General features: G+C 43.8%; 1 protein-coding gene across 1 annotated transcript in view; it reads right to left on the minus strand.

Moving 5' to 3' along the window:
- Positions 1-18608, minus strand: part of LOC135367326 (chloride channel protein 2-like) — a 28507-nt gene extending 9899 nt beyond the window's left edge. Inside the window, exons 1-5 of the mRNA XM_064600541.1 lie at positions 18316-18608; positions 7092-7242; positions 4839-4970; positions 927-1055; positions 32-165 (exon numbers count right to left, since the gene is read on the minus strand). Of these exons, the coding sequence (XP_064456611.1) occupies positions 32-165; positions 927-1055; positions 4839-4970; positions 7092-7242; positions 18316-18393 (624 nt within the window). The 5' untranslated portion in view covers positions 18394-18608. The remainder of the gene's footprint in view (positions 1-31; positions 166-926; positions 1056-4838; positions 4971-7091; positions 7243-18315) is intronic.
- Positions 18609-21050: the final 2442 nt, after the last annotated feature.

A 21050-nucleotide genomic window follows, 5' to 3' on the forward strand; every position in this document is an offset into this window, starting at 1 on the left:
AAATTCTATTTCCATTCCAAAGCAACATTACCTCCTTTCCTAAAGGCAGACCACTGCCAAGGGTACATGTAAGCCCAATCACTTTTGCCACCAGGGTACGAAAGGTGAGGTACTCCTTGAGCACAACGCCACGAAGAATGGTCTTCATCTCTGGTATACCAGAACCTGCACCAACAAGACATTCCGGTGAGACGTCATGCCCTTTTATAAGCATCCGCTCGGATCTGCAGCACATATTCAGGCTGTCTCACACTAAATTAGGTCCAGGAAGATTCCAGGAAACTGTGATGCCACCATCATCCTTCATTACCAGGCAGTGCAAAACCAGGCTGAAAGATTTGTTTCTGGGGGATACTCCTTTTCAGACTGTTCTACCTATATATAGGCCAATATTGGCCAAAATCACCGTCTCGCGTCTCGTTTGAAACTTTTTTACGACACGTACTATGGATACACGGGTGTTAGCCGATATTGATTATTTGCGAAGTCCCCATTTTATCTCGGAACGGCTGGATCACGCATGCAAGGCCGAGCCGTATCGCCACCGGTCGTCGGTCTTTAAGGATTCGTTTTTCGTGCGAACCATATCAGAATAAAATGGCCTTCCATGGGACCTAGTTGCCACCAACAGTAGAAACAGGTTCTCCATGAATCTTTGTTTATTTATGTCTGAATCTTCCTGATACTTAGCTAGCACTGTCGAGTTTCTGTTAGCTAGATATAGTGATTGACATTGTCGTTATCAGTTGTATTTCCCTCTCCCCTACGCAATTCCACGGTAAGTGGAGAAGGAGGGTACTTTGAATAAATAAATAAATAAATAAATAAATATATGGGCCAAAACACAAACTGGCCAATAACTTTGCATCTTTTCTTCTCCCTTTTGTTACACGAAAGCTGTTGTGGATCCCTGGTGAATAACATACCTATTGCTTGTGGTGCAACTGTGTGGGCAAACCCTGATGAGAAGAGGATGAGAAGAACAGGAAAGAAGACCCATACCACGTACTTGAGGATGAGGTTATCTGTCAGGTCTCTGTGCAACCACCGCCGCGCTGAAAAATCAGCAGAAGCTCATAAAACATCACAGTGGCACACCAGTGTGTGGAATGAGACCATGTGGGCAGACCAAAGGGCCTTGGTTACCCTCACAGAGAGTGATGTAAGTGCTTCCTCAAGAACCAGTACAGTTCTAACTTTAAAGGAGCAGTGAATGTCTCCTCCATACTTTTTTTTTTCTTTTCTGCAGCGTATTGTGCAACAAATAACATGTGCTCTTGCACAAGAATGGTAATCCCAGCTGACCAGTGGCGCGCGCGCGGTATCTGATGTACGGGGAGGACCTCGATATTCCCGGTTGCGAGATCCCCGATCTCGACATTCACGTTCTCGAAACAAACAAAAAACAAACAAAAAAAACGAGGAGAATGCTGGACTGCTTCGTAAGATGCTATGCGATGTTTAAAAACACGACATCACTATTTGACCATTCATATTCACGGGTTTTCCATGTCTGTCGAAGTCGTTTTAGCGAACGAAAGCCACATTTTAGCAGCAGTTAGGCTTAGCAAGTGGACACGACGGAGCAACATTGGTTATTAGGTTACTCCAAGTTCGGTGTTTCTATTTTTATGAGAGAACTGATGTTCTGAGGCTGGAACGCCATAGAAAGGACAAATACATACAATACATACTTTCATCATCTTTCATCAAATACAAATACATACTTTCATCATCTTTCATCAAATACAAATACATACTTTCATCACCTTCCATCCATTTTTATGTTCAGCTTAGTCAAAGCTCGCCGTTGGCAGTTTCCCGATCGCGACTTCGCAAAAATAGTCACCTTTATTTACAGTAGTTTATTTTACAAATGGGATTTCGATCGCTTTGTTTTGAGGTAGAGGCCTCTCAACTCCTTCAGAGAACCTGAGTGGTGCTGACGTCACTCCGTGACGTGGAAAGTCCCCCCGCAAGTAGCGCCGCGCCGCGCCCGTAGCAGACGACTTTTCATCGCGAAATTACACGGCGCGGCTGCTGCCCGCGCTGATGCTTCTTCGGGCAAACGATACAAGGCTTTACTAATATGACATCATGACGAATATTCACGTGACATCACTCGCGCGAGAGAGAATAACTACACCCCGTACCAAAATTCCCGTAATTTTCGTTTTTTCGACGTTAGTAGTCTTCTAAGTAGCGTCCTAGCAGCCGGCGAGAGAAATGACGGACCTCGGGGATGGGTCATGCCCGGGTCCCCTCCTCATGTCTCGATAACGTAATCTTTGTATTTCTTCTTTATATGATTACGACGGGCCCCAGCTAGGGTTGCCACCAGGCCGGTATTATACCGGCACGGCCGGTTATTTGCTCTCTCTGCCGATTGCCGGTAGGAAGGTGATACCGGAAGCCTTTTGCCGGTATTTGTGGCTCAACAGCTTTCATAAGGGCTTCTACGGGGTTTTCCTTTCAACATTCCACTGCAGCTTGAATAAATCTGGGGCACAGATCCAACTCCGGTCACGCACCAGTCGTTTTCTTAATTATTCATTATTATTATCATTGTTGTCTTGAGCCAGTAGGCTCGTTCTTTCTCTCTCTCTCTGGATAATGTCCACCCCTCACTTACTTTCCCTTTCCCGCCAACATTTCCTCCTTTCCCTCTATTCCACCTCCTCTCCCTCAGCCGGTATTTTTCACTACGAAAGGTGGCAACCCTAGCCCCAGCCCGGGAAGAGGCAAGAACTGTTCCATTGGCAGAAGTGAGGCATGTGTTGAATGTGCCATTGGTGGAGCAGGGCCGCTGCAGGCAGGGTAAAAAAATTTGCTCCAAAGGGCAATAGAATTTTGACCCAGGAGGAGGCATGCGCGCGATAAGTGACGCCGTAATGTTCGAGATTTCTTTCCTTTTTCTTTTTACTGGTGTGTCGCGCAGGTTGTCGTGCGTCTCTTACACTGCGCGTCCCGCTCTGTGTAATTGAACCTCTGTATGCAATAAGGGGATATAAGTCGAAGAGTCCCAAACCGAGAAAACTTCAAGTGAATATTTGGTAAAGTAATTGTAGCTGGAATTCCTGGAATAACGCAAATGCAAAATATCTAACACTCTACACGCATGTCCTATTAGCATCGTTTTCGGGAGTGTGACTAAGTAGAAATTGAACAAAGTCTAGGAGCTTTTCAATGTAACACCGCATGCACAGGGTTATCGCGCAGAAAAAACACTTTTCACGAGTTGGACTTTGATGGCTGAACGATGGTGATGTCAGGTAGGGCGAAATCACCTGTGTGTAGTGGAGCAGCCTGGATCCGGCTTATCGTGCTGCTAAACGAGCACAATCTTGAAAATAATATCCTAGATGACCAGCATGATATGACTTATTACTTAGCTTAGTGCTCCCGTTTTTCCGGTTACAACGCTCAGTAGCACTGCTGACACGGTCACGCGAGGTAAGAAGAATATGTTTTTCGAGTGGAAGTCGGAAGTTGATTTCCGCATCGTAGCAAAATTTAAGCTACACAATTTCTATGCGTGCGTAGAAAAGGGACCTGATGTGACTGTCCGTCCCATTGACATACATGCATTTCCCATTTCTTATACCTTCCTGTAGCGGGTCAATCAATTGCAATACGGTGCTCAATTTTCTTTGGTAGGTACATACTGGTATGTAGATGTCATCGCAACAAAAATACTCAAAAAGGGATAAGTCGATTATCCCCTCATTGCATACAGAGGTTGTGCGATTCCGGAGCACTTTACTGAACCCCACGTGGCCAAAGCAAACCCAAGAAAGCACGCACAGAGCGCGCATCGTACCTTGAATGCTAGCATTCCATTGACAAAGCAAACCCGTGCGACCCCGCCCTGAGCATGCACGAAACCCTACCTAGCGCGGGCCAAAAATTGCTCTCCCAATGGAATTCGCCATAAGTGAAGCCAGTGCATATTTATATGTCGTCTCTTTGTTTTTCTGTACATGACTTTTTGGTGGTTTCAACTTGTAAAAATCACTTTGCGAAATCCCCTAATGTCTTGTGCGATGTATGTATCTAAATGAACAAAAATTTTAAAAAAATATGACAGCGGACGAAAACCGACACCAGTCCTTGCAGAACCTACATATCATTGCGGAAGGCAACACCGTTACACAACCCGCACAGCATAAGAGGGGCAAATATGTTTATTCCTACGTGAGGAAATCTCAGCCAGACTTCCATCGAGGCCTAATGGAATCCACGCGCCTATAATCGGTAGGTAAAAACCGTCCCACTGACCACATTCCCATAAAAATTCCTGCAGGAGGAGCAACGAATGACGTCATAATGACGTACTTCAAGGTAACACGATGCAATCATCTGTTTACAGTGAAGGGATCCTATATCGCTGTCGTGGTGCAGCTATTGATAGCACATCGTTGTATTTTTTGTGAACACAACCTCCACACACAACCGCCGACAGATACCTTATCTTTCGGAAAGTTGCAATTACGGAAACAACCATGGTGCATCACAGAAACTGTCGCTGATAAGGCATGTTCTAAAAGTTATCTTGTTGATAAGTTATCTTATCGGGTTGGGGTATAAACCTACCAGGGAGACTATGCTCGCTGATTGTCGAGATATCTGACGCGTCGAGATAAGTTATCGCGACGCGCATATTGGACAGCGTTGCGCACGTTGCTTCCCTCTGTCCAATAGACGCGTTCCGGTTATACAATAGGCATTATGCAGTCCAACATAATCTCACCAAATCTCCGATAACATCACACAGGACATATCAGACAACAACAGACTCGGACAACACAGATGAGGTAGAAAAGGGAAATATTACTCACTTTTGAGGAAGATTGCAATACCATAGTCCATGGAAAAACTGATAAGAGATGAGATAACGCCTAGAAGGATAAGGAAGACCCAGTCTTCGCCCACACGGGCGAACGTGTGCTTCCAGATACTCGATAAGAAGTCTGAAATATGACACTCGAATTTAGCCGATTAAATATTTTAAGAAAATCTTATTCTTCCAAAATTAAGGAAAAATCTCCTTATTTTCACACGCCTCGTATTAATTTGCTTCGTGCATCGTATAACAGTTCCGGGTTTAATCTTTTCTCACAAAATTCGGTTATAAAAAAATTGGACGCCACTTTTTAGATAAAAAATTATGGGTGAAATGGTGCGATATTTCGTGCATTCCGCATTTGTGCACTGTATAACCCGGTTCTACACCCCGTTCAACCCAGTTTTTTTTTTTTTTTCATATTCCATCATATTGCGAATAAATTAAATTAAATACCCGGCCGAGCCGTCGTTTTCTAGCGTTCTGCAGATTCGCATTTTTGTTTCAATGCCCTACAAGTGCGATGTGGAGGATATTGCACGCAGCCTTGCACAGCTACTGGCAACAGCGATTTTAATTGTCAGAAGCTTGCGTCAGCGGATTTGCGCATTGTTGTGCAAACCTCGATTTCTCCAGAGGGGAAAAGATGCACCATTCTTCGTGAACGTTGTCGAAGTATGAGAAATTGATATCAAATCTTAACACTCCAGTCATACCTCATAATAAGGCAACTGTTGTAGGAAAATATCCAATACGTTGTCATAGCTTTTTTTTTTTTTGTAAGTTTTTAGTTCGTCGTTTGTTCGTTAGTTTGTTAGTGTGTTCGTTAGTTCGTCGTTTTTAATTTATAGATTTTTTTTTATTTGACAGGGAGAAGGGGCGAGAGTCCAGCTGACGAAGTGTGACTAAGACTTTGTCCATGACCAAATCCAGCCCACCAATGCTCTGCCCTCAAACCTCTCTTCACCTTTCTGGATACCATAGGACTTCGATCCTTGTTGTACAGAGGCTCATTACTTCATTCCCCACATCACCACCAGCAATGGGGTAGAGTATCGCCCCTGGTGATGAAACTCCTCATTCATCCTCTTAAAATAAAGTTGTTGTTGTTTTCTGCGCAGGTAAAGTTTGGAGAAACCACGTGACCGCGTCCACTCACAAGGCAGCGCTATAGAGTGGCATGGGTTCACAGAAGAAACCACGTGCGCCTCAACCCTGAAATGTTTACCCCCTCATTTGGGACCAATGGGGTCGCTCCACGGGCAACACGTGACAGGGGGAAACTGGAGGGATGCGCGGACAGCTGACCTACTTCCACGGTGTATTGTTGTACGCAGAACTTTTGAGGGACACTATTTATATAGTCAGACTACTGATACAGACGAAGATACCTTCGTTCCTTTTAACACATTTAGATCAATGTTAACTAACATTGAGTAAAAAAAAAAAGTCATTTGTTTTGTTGTGTTCGTTGGTGGACTATACTGTGCATTTATGCTTTTTCTTTCTGCGCTTCCTTCCGTGGATGTTTTTTCCTGGGATTTTGTTTCGTACACCGGTGTAACGTGTAGGTGTAGTCTGGTGCGATGTTGAACGAAAGAGTTCTTTTCCAGCTATAACATCCGAATACATGTGTAGCACCCGATTTCATGCCGAACTTAAGTTTAAAAAATAGCCGATTTTTACCCCCTAATTTGAGAGAAACACCAGACACAGCGTGGACCAGGCACAGTATTAACCATGGAGGAAAGAAGTGAAGGATAAGTGAGTGCGGACAAGTGACGTGTGACGTGACGATTGATTGATTATTTAAAAGAAAACCAGGGAGAAATTGAACTTGTCTCCTGACTAGTCCTGCTACTCCCAAAACAAAACAACAAACAAACAAACAACCCAAAACAAACAAAAGAACATCACGAGTTTTAGCTTCTTTCGTACCTTGTGCCACGTTACCTGAGGAGACCAATGAGGATACTTTGCACACGCCACCTTGGGGCCATTTTAGTACGCTACGGGCACAGCTATCCAGGGATTCCGAAACCACAATTTTAATCGGCTCTGCAGACGACTGGAAAACCGAAACTGGAAAACTAGCGTTAACGTCACGCGGCTGCCCCATGTGTCAGTTTTCCCATGGAACAAAGGGCTTCCACTCAATTCATTCCTCTATGGTACAAAAACATTGAGATCTGAGAACCCCCTGGTGGGCAAAAACTGCGTCTGAAATACGCAACACGAAGTAACTCACCTGAGCATTTCCTCTGCCATTCGGGCCTGTACGGTTTCAACTCTTTCTGGTCCAGTTGTTCTTCCTTTCTTCGTAGTTTTTCGAGCGTCTTAAGCCTTAGTGCTTCCGATTTGGCGAATGCTCCCAGATCCTCTTTGTACTGGCCGAACATCTACGCATCCAAGCAAGATCACACATTGTCCGGCCAACTGTAGGAGGTGACTGATAACGGTTACTCGCAGGCTGCTCGCGATAACGTCATTACCTTGAGGTGGTGATCACCGTATGTTCTTCTAAACAAACATATGTACACTTGACGGGGAGCTATGCACGCTTGTCCAAGAGATAATGAGGGAGATACGGAGTACAATTCCCGGGAGTGAAGTTTCCCACGGCAACTCCTTCGTAGTGGACCATCCCGTCTGGGGTTCGAAAACTGTACTTTTTTTTCTCTCTCGTTTCATGTTGATACTTTGAGTAGAATGATAACGAGCCACGGAAGATGTTGGAAAACGTAACGTCGAGAGCAACAATGGACAAAAATAAAAAAATAAAAAAAGTGGCTGCATGAGGTCAGTAGCCGATTCTGTCATCATTCCCGTCTATATGCTACATTCTCATGACATAAATAAAGAATAAAGAAAAACGTTCGCGTTTCTGCTCTCCGTAGCTAGAGCACGGAGCGGTTCTCGAGAAGTGTCTGGAAATGCGCCGCCGCCCGCGTTTCGCGGCGCCGCGAACGCGAGACGCGCTCAAAAAACGCACGTGTGTATCCAGCTTTAGTCACCCGCAATTTAAAAGTTGAACATATTTCCATCAGAAAACAAAAGCCTCTGAATTCTCGTTTTTCGCATGCAGTTCGCCGATCGCGTTTCGCTCGTGATTGATAGTTACGTCTCGGAAAAAAAAAAAAGAAATACAGTATGATCATGGGAAATGAAATATGAAGTTCATGAAATATCGGCGTATACATCACTGCTATAAAGTTGACATTTCCGAGGAGGAATTAGCGGCCCCCGTATTACTGTGACACTAACATAAACTAGTTTGACAGCGTATGCGACAGCTCTGAATAATATTAACCACACGCAGCGGTCATCAATCCACGAAATTTCTTTTTCTGTATTGGTGGTTTATAAAGGAGCCCTAATGTGACGCCCCCCCCCCCTTTTTCTTTCCCTTTTTCTTTTTTCGATGCAGAGTGTTCTCCAACGAATAAAATAAGCTCCTGCGAAAGAACGACCATCAGATGTGACGTACAGAGCGAGCGCGAGGACTCTGTTCCGCACACCTTGGAAAAATCCTTCTCCTCGTGAAAAGAGCACATCCCAGAACGAGAGGACGTCGTGACGTATGCTGCCCCCCCCACCCCCCACGTGACCAGTGACGTACAGCGGCACAGCTCAAGCATGTATAAGCGGCGCGTGAGCTGCGAACAAAAAAACAAAGAAACGAGGCACGGAGCCTCCAATACGCTGTGCAAGTGCGTCTCTGCGCATGAGAGGAGGCAGTGAGAGGGAAGAGGGAGGGCGCCGCCGTAGCCAATGGGGCTTCCCGACTGGAGTATCCGGGAGAGGAGATATGCGCAGAACGCTCGGTTACTTGCAGAGCGTATACGTCACGCGAGAATCGTGTCGGCCGTCTGCGGCTGCGTTCTCCCATCGTTTTTTGTAAGTTGTATTGCGCAGCTATAACGTACCGCAGAGCGAAAATATTTTGCATGGTGACCCCTGGTGGACAGCTTGACAGACGAGGCAGGATTTCGAGCGACGTTAAATGTCACCTCATTGCTCCTTTAAGCAGTACAGAAGTTGCCGTTCGTTTTTCAGAAGAACAGTTCCTCTGTTTTATGTAATCGTTTTCTTTTTCGTTCTTTTTTTTTTTTCATTCTAACTGTGCGTAACTGTTTCGAAAATATGTACTGTGCAACTATCAATAAATAAGGTATTTGATTAGATTGGTAATACAACTGGGAACAGCGACTTATACATTTTAGCAGCAAGCGGGTTTGGACTTTGTCCAGCTTACTATCGATAGCTGAAACTATCGATAGTTTTGAAGAAAACTATCGATACTCAAATGAGTAGTCATCTCGACCATCGATAGTACTATCGATAGTGTTTGGATGACTATCGCCCATCACTACTCCATCGTACACAGAGGGAACAAGAAGTCAGACACCGCAACGAAACCAACACTGAGCCTTACCCAAATTAGGGTGCCTGAATACTATAGCTCCCTCTGAGAGGGATAACACTTCTGTAGAGGGAGCTAGCATTCAGGCACCCTAACTAAAATCGCCACACTGCGCCTCCTATAGGAGTCGTGGTGTGAATGCAGAGAAAAATTTAGCAGACGAGTGCACGAGCTGGACGTTTTATGCGTTGGGTGAGATTTACGATGGTCTTTCTGTTTGTTTTATTCCTGCGTCATGATTGCGTGTAAAAAAAATAAATAAAATGTAATGAAACATAAGCTCATTCTACCGAGTTATTTGCCGACCGGTATCGTAGTACGCTGCTCGGTATATCGCGCATCCTGGGAGTCAGAATTTTCTTTAAAGTAAAACAGTGATAACATTCAGACCTGAGCCACAGACAGCTGGTTAGGGTTCGAACCATGCCATTTTCCAGTGTCGGCGACAATTCTGAAAGGTCTTGTCGGATATAGGTGCACCTATTTCAAGCATTTCCAGTTTTCGGTGTTTATATTTTCCGAGGTATTATATAAGATAGGGCGAAGAAAATTGACAAAGAGAAGTTCACCAGTTATTTCATTATGTTATAACAAGCCAATTCAATCTTGTACCACTGTAATTTGGTTTGGCGGTCATTTTTGCCGCGTTTCGGGTGATCTAAAGAATTATAAACAGTGATAAAACCGGAAGCTGTACAACTTATGGATGACAGAAGCGCTGATACCGTGCGATTATATGTAGCTGTCATAGCGCCTCTGTAGCTTTTTGTGACAGTGGTGTCGTACGAGCTGTTAGACAAAAAATGACATTGAGACGTTTTGAACAGCGAGGCCAGTTGAGACACGCGTCAGCTGTCATCTCATTTAGCTGCCGGGTGGACAACAATGGGTTATGTGTCCTTGGATATGTGTCGTTATTTAACGAGCTTTCATTACACGTAGCTCATTTTGAAAGAGAGACGACACGTACAATGATTAGGTTGCTTTGAAACGGTACGGCTGACACGGTACGTTCCCGCATTAATTAATTAATTGGCAGCGAAATTAAATGGGCTGCGTCCCAACTTACCCCAGATAAATGTGAAAGACAATTATTTGCACCGATATGAACCTGCATCCGAGGTTTAACGGCAAAGGTGGTAATGCATGCGTGGAAAATCGATTGTGAAATCACTGCGAGCGTATACCAGTGAGGCAGTGCGCCCGGGATAGGTCACGTGCGTACGATATGCCAATGGGAATAACCGTAGATCTCGCTCCCTTGGTAGAGACCAGAAAAAATATTATTTTTCCATCAATGCTCTAGTGTGCATGATGCAATGAAGAACATGAACGCTAAGTTACAAAGAACATGAAGTTACTAAGGAAGGTCAACCCCTTTCGGCAAGCTGGGAGGGGCCGGGATACACGAGCTTTTGAGCGAGTTCGGCATGGCAAAAACTGGCCTAAATAAAAGGAACGACGGAGTCGGTGAACGTCAGCAAGATGGTCTCACGATGAGCTGGAATCATTTCGAGACAGGCCCGAAGATAAATGATGCTGAAAGATGTCACTGTCGATGGGACTCCGGGCACAGCGACCAGCTGGCCATAGAACGGGGCAAAAATATATTGCTCTTGCATATCAATAGCAATACCAGAAAGAACGAAAGAAAAACAAAGAGAACAGCAGACAGATAGAGAGAGATAAAGAGAGAAACAGACCGCTAGATTAGATAGATTAGATAGTATAGATTAGATAGATAGAAAGAAAGATAGAAAGAAAGATAGAAAGAAAGATAGAGAGAAAGATAGAGAGAAAGATAGAGAGAAAGATAGAGAGAAAGATAGAGAGAAAGATAGATAGATAGATAGATAGATAGATAGATAGATAGATAGATAGATAGATAGATAGATAGATAGATAGATAGATAGATAGATAGATAGATAGATAGATAGATAGATAGATAGATAGATAGATAGATAGATAGATAGATAGATAGATAGATAGATAGATAGATAGATAGATAGATAGATAGATAGATAGATAGATAGATAGATAGATAGATAGATAGATAGATAGATAGATAGATAGATAGATAGATAGATAGATAGATAGATAGATAGATAGATAGATAGATAGATAGATAGATAGATAGATAGATAGATAGATAGATAGATAGATAGATAGATAGATAGATAGATAGATAGATAGATAGATAGATAGATAGATAGATAGATAGATAGATAGATAGATAGATAGATAGATAGATAGATAGATAGATAGATAGATAGATAGATAGATAGATAGATAGATAGATAGATAGATAGATAGATAGATAGATAGATAGATAGATAGATAGATAGATAGATAGATAGATAGATAGATAGATAGATAGATAGATAGATAGATAGATAGATAGATAGATAGATAGATAGATAGATAGATAGATAGATAGATAGATAGATAGATAGATAGATAGATAGATAGATAGATAGATTGAGAGATAGATAGATAGAGAGAGAGAGAGATAGAACACGTGCTCCGTGTCCTCTATTGGGTTCCGCATGTTGGACAATTCAGTAACATATTCCACGCCGTTTCGTCGTAGTTAGAACAAGAAGGAAGAAAAGGCCTCAGTCCTTTAACCTTTCCTAAAAGCTCCTGGAATCCGAAGCCATGCAAGACTCGCGCGATTCCCCCGAGCAACATGCTGCCACAGGACCAGGCAGAAAGTGAGACAGTGGAGTATTAGGCACGTCTAGATATATGACACATTGTTGCGTGTATTATTTGCACGAACAGCTCGGTTTTTGGTGGTCACCTAAAATGGTAGGTAGGTGTGTCGTCGAGTGCACGCTCCACTTGTTCCGCAACGCTCTGTTGCGTTTCCCAGTAGCTGATGACGCGATTGTGTCACAGCGACTCTTTCTGCCGGGTACTCTCGATACCCTTGTGCTCATGAGACCGTTTCGAAAACCTTGGGTCGGTGAATTTTGAAACTTCCATTATTCCCAACCTACAATAATTAGAGGCTTTAAGCCGTGACGACGGATGAGGAAGGTGCGTCGAAGCAACCCTACCGCCAATCAGGTCGATATCCGGACACGCAACAATGGGATCGGGAAACCTTATTCCAGATTCGATTAATAGCAATAATAATAATAATACTTCTTTTTAAAAGTCGATAAAACCCCAGCGCTGGGTAAAGAAGAGACAAAGGACGGTGCAAGTAACGACAAACAACGACTGCAGTCGTTGCAGCACTGGGGTTTTTATCGATTTGAAAATGAATAACCAACCTGCCCAGATTTTAAAGGAACATGGAACAGATCTGTCGGGAGAACTAGAAATTAGGATTACAAGCCCTGGGACACACATTCACACAAAAACTGCAAGTTAGCGCGTAATCCTGGAGCGCAAGAGAGCTTTCAATCTCGCGGGTCAGAAGACCTGCTCTCCTGGGCTGCCAGTCTGCTGGTGTTGGAGGGGTGAAAGGGCTCGCCGCTGTCTGCCTCACCGAGGTGGCAACGTCACGGTTGACGGGGAATGTGCGTCCTGGGCCGACTTCTAAGGGAACTATGCCGACATATGTCTGCAACGTCATGTGCCTCGCCAATAACCAATACTAAGGCGAGCGCCTTCTTCTTTCTTTCTTTCCTTTTGCAGCGCCGCCCGTCCTGCGTCTCGACTGGTCGCTCTCTCTCTAGCAGATTATTCTCGGCGGCCAATGAAAAACGCTCTGCCACCTAACGTCACGAGACGCGAGGAGCCGCTGGACGAGGTCGTCGCCGCTGCGCGCACTCTTGCAAAGCAATTTTCTCCGTGAATTCGCTCTTCCCCAAGAAAACATTTCGCGTGACGGTTCCCGAAGGTATAGTATGCTCGTACGACGCAGTAAAAAGATTTACGTTCCAAGTGCCTTCCATGTTCCTTTAACCTTGTTCAATAACACTTCGTTACGTTCACAGTGTTCCAAATAGTCTGGAGGTAGTAACTGAGTTTTAAGTAACTGTAACCAGTTATCACTTCTGTTGAAAGTAACTGTGAAATGCAGTTGTAACTCAGTTGCTATATACTTCCACGAGCTAGCTGTAATTACCCAGGACTGGCTATAATGACTATTACGCGACTTTTTAGAGTTACGTTTCAGCGACAAGTATTCCGGTAACTCCGCGTAACACACGTGTTTTTTTTTATTCCGTGTTAGCGCCGCGAAGCAACTGTGACTATATGAGCGGCGTACAGATGTGGACAGATGGAGAGAGGGCAGCATGAAGGAGTGGGGGACAGAAGGGAGGGGTTAGTATGCGTCCTGGGCCGACTTCAGGGGGAACTGTGCCGACATTCGTCTGGGAAAACCCAGGGAAAACCTGAGACAGCACAGCCCGTGGTAGGATTCGAACCCAGTCTTCAGCACGACCTTGGCTACCACCAACGCTGACCATGCCGCTGGTTGTGTTCGCGTCAGATACACAAATCTGAGCAGCAAAGATGAACGGACTGGAGGCTATCGATTACCGAGTAGAATCCTGTTTTTTTCCGCGAGGATCACATCTTACCAACTGATGTCCATATATTTTGCCAATCCTTACCACTTTCGTCTTACTTCGACGTGACATAAAAGTGTTTTTTTTTTTTTAATATTTCCCTCATAACCGCTCTTTTGTCTCGATCTTCCGCATGAAAAGCCTGGACGAACACACAAAAAAAGTCTAAGAAAGCATTTGGCAAGATGCGCGCACGGTCCCAAGGCCGAGAAAAAATTGCCTTTTTCTTTCTTTTTCCACCGTCACCATGCAGGAAAAAAGCTTTCGTCAATCCTCATACACGGCGGCTGTTGTGTAATATCAGACTTTGTATGCAAGGAGTCCCTTTAAAGATGCTTAACTTTTCTCAAACGCATATCCACTGATCAAAAGAACGATTTATTCCCCGCTGGAAACGAAGCCCCAGTCACGACTTCTCATCGGTTGCGTCTGCCAGGAGGGTAAATAGAAAAACATACCTTACAGCAGCTTTTAATCGTTCCTATCGTGTATGTGCACTAAGGCTAAAAAATATGAGAATTCTGATACACCTACATCTATGATACATCTAAATATTCGAATTTTGAATACAGATATCTTAATCGATAAACATCGATTAAGCTATCAATATTTTACCCATATTTTATCGATATGTTGCGGTAACCGATAGAAAAATATCGATATTTGTCGATACTCGTGTAAGTAAAAGATGTCGGGAAGTGGAATTGTAGTACCACTGGAACGGACTTTTCTTTCTTTACCTAATATAATGTTTCCCACGTAATCTAATCTAAGTCATGTTATCTTTTTAAGGGAGGACCTACTTAACAACTTTCTTTTACCTGCCTAATCAAAAATCAACGTTTACCTTGTTTATCTAATCTAAACTTTTTCATTTCGACATATAATCTCCACTCACTTTCCTCCAAATCTTGTCTAATCTAAATCGTTATAGCTCTCCCCTACGTACTCACGACCATGTTTTCTTTGTTTTATCTGCCCAATCTGTTCCAATATATTTGTTCCTTCTTTATCTAATCTACCTCTAAACCGTTTTTCCTTGTCTAATGTAAGTCATTTCACCCCTATACGTAATCTAATCTAACTCGTGTTACTTTTTCCCTATCTACTCCTATCTAAACATCTTACCATGCCTAATCTAACCTTTTCTTGCATATCTAGTCTAATTGGCACCGTTTTAATTATTTTCCTGATATAATGTAGACTGGTCCATACTAACACAACCAAGGGTGTCATTGACAAAGCCACCCCGTTCTTTTTGCACGGTTTAACAAAATGCTTATTATTCTTATTATCTACCTGTTAAAAATGAACATCATAACTTATTCGTGTCACCTCAAATTTATTTGATATCACACCAAGAAACATCTCAATTTGGCGGTGTTACATCAACACTTCTTGATGTCACATCAAGTACAGTCCTGATGTCGACATCAGGGCAGTTTTTGATGCCCACATCAGGACCTCTGATGGCGACATCAAGGTAGCGTCCTAAACCATATGAGGCCTAATGTCACCTCTTTTCAATTGGGATCGGATGGCCCTTTTTAAATGAAGTATAATGTGTAATTCCATCTGAAAAAAATAAATAAAATAACAACATGGGTGAAACTCATGTTTTTCTTTTTATTTATTTTTTTCAGTACTCTAATTTTTGTGCCGGCCAAACGTAATTTACCTTACGAGAAAATATTCCCTTCAACAAAAAGAAGCTGACTACAAAACTCCTATAAGCATGGCAAGAAAATAAAAAGAAAAAACGTTGGCATCATCGTGTTTCCGACAACGCAACAAAACACGGATATTGAATGCGTCAATGGCGTTTATACAAATGACTGCACCTGGCAGAACGTCAATTTCCCCCGTTAGATTTATTTATTTGTTTATTTTTCACGTAGGAACAGCTGCGTTTTCTGCAAAAAAAAAAAAAACACTTTCGCACCAGGAGACCGTGAGCTGAAGTTTCCGATCCGGTTACGGGGATATTGGCGGGTGTTATTTCGAGCTACTTAATTTTGGAGGTTTCTGTGCAAGGACAACAATAAGGGTTATGCCACATTCATTTTCCATCAATGTTTTGGCGATAACTATTCTTCCACGGTGAAAGATGAAGGTCACTGAAAAGGTTAGCCAGCTGTAGGACTCGAACCCACATCTTCTGGATTACCGGTCCAGGGCTCTTCTTCTTCCACATCTGTTTCACCCGAAGCAAAGAACACCGCAATGTCCGGTTCCCAGAGCAACAGACTCGCAAGTCTAAACACAGTTTATACTGGACCAGGAGCAGAGGAATTTTCTGACACGTGATCAGGATGCATGCACAGAAGGACATACACAAGGCTCACAACGGCCACCAACTGTTCTTTAATCAGTCTTTTGAATGTCCCAAATGAGTCCACCACAGGAGGAAGGGTCAGCAAATAGCGCTGTGTCAAACACGTGTGCCTTCGTTGAGATAGAGGCGAACGAAAAACGTACCCAGAAGAAAAATAGTCTCTGTTCTCTTTGCTGTTAACTTTTCTAATTGTTGTTAGAAGACGGGAACAATGGCGTCGAGTCAACTTGTACGACTGACGGACGTGTTCTGGAAGTGTGGTGAGATAGATGGTTAGAGGTGCTCGCATAATTGGTGCTTGTCGGGGACATTTCGTTGTGGACAAATGGGTGCACAGCGAAAGACTCTGGAATGACAACACCTCATTCCACCCAAATCCTGTTTTCGCTGAACACACTAAGAAGTTTCATAGCTGGTTGCTGCGAAGTTACGCGACTTTTTTTTTTTTTTTTTGTACTTTAACCCGGTAACAGTGGAATGCGTAGAATTACAGAATAGAATATCCGCGCTGGTACCGCGAAGCAGCTATGGCTATGAGTGGTGTATTGGCGTGGAAAGATGGAGGGAGGATAGCAGGTAGGGGAGGGGTAAGTGTGCGTCCTGGGTCGACTTCACGGTAGCTGTGCCGACATCCGTGTGGAAAATCTACCCTCAAAACCCAGTGAAAACCTCGGAGAGTACAACCAGAGGTGCGATTCGAGCCCATCAGCTGCCAGTCTTGAGCTTGAAGCTACCAACTTTATAATGACAGCGTTATAAAATGGGCTTTTTTTTTTTCTTCTTCTCCTCCTTCATCCTTCTTTGTAGTGGCAAAGGTATAGGTACAGGTATGACGTCAGCGCTCGGAATGTTTATCCATTTACAGCTAAACACATTTAGCGCAGAAGCCGTGATGTGCTTATCAAACGGCCACTCGTACGGTAAATCAATAACTCTGGGCTTCTTAAGTGCTTCGAGGTGTTGATCACTTTCGAAGGAGTGTGTGTATCATATGCAGGATCACTTCCTGGCTCGAATGCAAACACCGTTTTTCACGAAATCTTACGCATTCGTACTGATTTTTCCCAATCCACGCGTGCTATTGACTTATAATATCCATGAACACATGAACGCATCATCCTTAACCTTATAAATACCACGCCAATGATATGAGGACGGTGTCCAGAAGAACAGACTCTGTTCGAAATATCGATGATATTCGGATATTGTACACATATGAAAACTCTGAATTTTATGTGTAAGACCAGACTTTTACACGCTCAATAAAAAGATGATGATGAGATATGATACAAGACTGCGCAGACCTTTGAGAGATATTGCAAAGGGAGCAGCATGGTATAGTTTAATCTAAGCATTGATTCTTATTTACACACTGTGTTTTAAAGCTACGTCGTAGTAAAGTGTGCCCATGTGAAGCATAGTGTTTTTTTTTTTCTTCTTCTTCTTCTTCTTTTTCGAACTGAGGAAATAATACGAATGGGCGTATTTTAAAGTGCTCGCCCTTAGCTTGGGCAGCGACTAGCATGATGTGATTGGATGAGAGAGGCAGAGAGCGGGGCGGTTCAATGTGGCTTTCAACATTCACACATCGTCTGGTCTAATGCAAATCCAAACACTCTGGACGGTTGTGCGTTTTAAAAGCTTCGTATGCACCCGAAAAACTTTCTCGAGGGCTTTATTTTGACGACCTAATACACAATCACAGCCCATAGCAGACGAAAGCAGAAGAATAGCAGAAGATCGTCTGCGTACTTCCTTCACGTGCTCGCCCGGCGTGTAGGTCAACCGTTCGTCTTTAACAGACACATTAAACGACTGCCAACTTCCTTTTATGGATTCCTGAAAAACACCAGTTGCGCACTCATCACGTCCGGTTAGTACGTCCGCATGCCGGCGTCGGATCTTCTCTAACCTGCGCTACGCCTGTTGCTTGTACGCAATGGTGTTTGAGAAATACAAGTAGTGTTCTATCTCCGAATTCTCCTCGAGCCCCGCCTTATCAGATTCGCGTGTTGGGAGATCGTCAAACACCGGAGCTCCAAGAGAGCCGCCGCGACAACAAACGAAAAAGGTCTCCCGATACGCATGATTTGCCCGGTTGAGTTTCACACCGAGTTCCACAAAATGAGTTTCGCACCGGCTACTCAGTCACCTCCCCGTCTGGATTAAAACTGGTTTAACTTACCAGCGTATGCTCAAACCCGAGCATACTCCGACCGTTTAGGAGCTTCTCTTCGAGGGCCATGGTGCTGTCCGTCCTCATTGTATGGAGCCCGTCGATAGTATCACCACACAACACACTTTTTCATAAGTACGAAAGACTACGCGCTGCGATAAGCAATCTGTGCCACAACCCTGAGATTACATACGCCGCTACCGTACATTGAGCATGCTACCATACTCCCTCTTGCCTCTATAGTAAGCACTGAAACCTGAAAAGCGTTGTTGCTGCCGAGAAGCTGTCAGCTGAGGACAGGAAATAGCTGAGGATACGACGTCACTTCCGTTACATTACGGCCGGCATTCCCCCGTTCTGTGCGCCCGCGTGTTTCGGTTAAAGAGGTTGTCTGCTCTAAATTACGGGAAAACGCGAGGCAACCGCCGGTCGTTTGTTCACGCAAGAAACATATTTGTAATCCTTTCATCCAACAGCTAACATTATGATGGCGCGCTATCTCGTTTGCTGGCAAATAAACCGCCAGACGGGTTCGTGACCAATAAATTGCGAAGTTGGTATTTTGCTGGTCGGCGTCCCCAAATATATATTTCTTCTTTCTTTTCTTTCGAAGCTCATTCTAATAAAACTTGCTAGGCATATGCTCCATGTATGGAGAATAGGTACAGCTTGGGAAAAAAGTTTACGGAACACCGGGGTGTCGCATTTCTCCATTGCAGCGAAACACCGGATTGAATAGCCGGTCACCCGTTTCTTATTCGACCTCTTCGTGACAGCTTGCACGAGGCCGCTCCGATGAAGAAACACGGCTGTGCTGTGTTCCGTAAACTTTTGTCCCAAGCTGTACAACGTACGGAGAAGGTAGAACGTGGGAAAACATCGGTTTGATTCCCGCAGCTGGTTGTGCAGACACTTTCGAATAAAGTTCGGTGCCATTTTTGCTCCCTATATGAAGTCGGCCCAGGGCGCAATTCTATCTCCCCGATAGCTATAAGGTAAGTATTTAAAGAGATCCAAACATTTATTTTACTGAAAAACAAGCTTTCGTAAAATAAATGTTTCGATCTCTTTAAATACTTATCGCATTCACTTGCGAGTGGTAGACTTCTCCCATTTTTTGCCTGTTCCCCAATAGCTACGACAATCCATCGACAAGCTGCTGCTCTCAACCCATACCGCCACAACAAACGTTATTACCATGGATTTTCCAACCCCCCCCCCCCCCGCGAGAATTTTGAGGTTTGCCCAATATAGCCCGGCTACCAATATACATAATATACTGCAAACGTATATATATATATATATATATTTGTGTGTGTGTGTGTGTGTGTGTGTGTGTGCGATGTATTAATTTTTGCGAATTTCGCGACCGCTAAAAAATCGCGAAAAATTGTACTCGCGAACACAGCTTGATATGCTCATCCCGCGAAAGGAAGCTCCTCGGGAATCGCGAAATTAATTTCTCGCAAAAAACTTTGCAAATGACTGAGTACGCGATTCGCTAAAATTAATACATCGCGAATAAAAATATACGCTTACAGTACCTGAACTTATACCTCCCCCCCGCCGAGGCTCGGCACCTCCCCCACGGGTCGATTTCTAAGGATATCATTGGTTACTACGCGCATGTTTTAAAGTAGATCGTCCCTAGCTGGAAAGAAAACAAAATGCAGAGGTTGGCTCTCATAGCCTGTGCTTGCTACTCCATGATGGACAATAATTGTTCTGAGGCTGGAATGTACTGCTAGGCTGCTACTCAAATTCACTTAATCCTCACAACCAAGAAGAAACAAGCTCATCACTTCACCAACGCCCACGGCTGTGCAAATGAGCTTACAATTACCAGGTTATTTACTCGTGCATTTTTGGAGTAGTCAGTCAGAAACATCTGATAGGGCAGGATGCTCCCAAATTCATCATGTTCTAGCAACGATGAAATGCGGAGAGGCCAATTGCCCAACAGCATGGACAAGCTCATCCTTACATTTTTACATGTATCAGCTCATAGACTGGGTAACATGTCGCCTGGAAAGCTAGCTACTCTCAAATCCAGTTTGTCTTAGCAACTCAGTTAGGAGGTTGGCTCATCACTCAATCAAGTCCCACAACAGCATAGACATGCCCACCCAAACATTTTTACAAAGATAGCAAACTACAATGCTAATATCTCTTCACCTAAGAAAGATGACTACTCTCATATCCAGTAAATTTTGACAAACAAAAGAGGCTGTCCCATCACGCACTCAATACACAAACATTTCTTCATGTATTAGCCTGTAGGATAACTATAAGGCTAACACCTCGTAGTCTATGAAACACCACAATCATCAAAATTAAGTGATTCTGTTGTTCACGATGAAAATGGTGTTGCACATCATTCACTTTTTACTCACCGTGGAATTGGGAGACTTTGGTACATACGTTGCCCTGCGGTGTCCAATGTGCATCGTGGCCACTCTATGTATCTTACCAGCGACAACAACGGAACGAAGTAGTCATTCAGTGAAATGAACTCTCTCTCTCCGAGGGAGCGTGCTAATCTTGGATCCAAAGGGACCACGTGCCACTCCCGGGACAAAAACACTGTGCAGTGCCAAAACTAAACTACCAATTCAGAAAAGAAACAGTTTCAAAAGTGATGCAAAGTTTGTCAAGGGGTACCCAGCTGCAGGCGTGAAATACCAAATTAACTGCTACGCGCTACGTTAATGACATTTTGTACCTCTGGTCTGTGTAATGTTGAA

The sequence above is a fragment of the Ornithodoros turicata genome, chromosome 8 (genome assembly GCF_037126465.1).
Source record: "Ornithodoros turicata isolate Travis chromosome 8, ASM3712646v1, whole genome shotgun sequence".
Lineage (NCBI taxonomy): Eukaryota > Metazoa > Arthropoda > Arachnida > Ixodida > Argasidae > Ornithodoros > Ornithodoros turicata.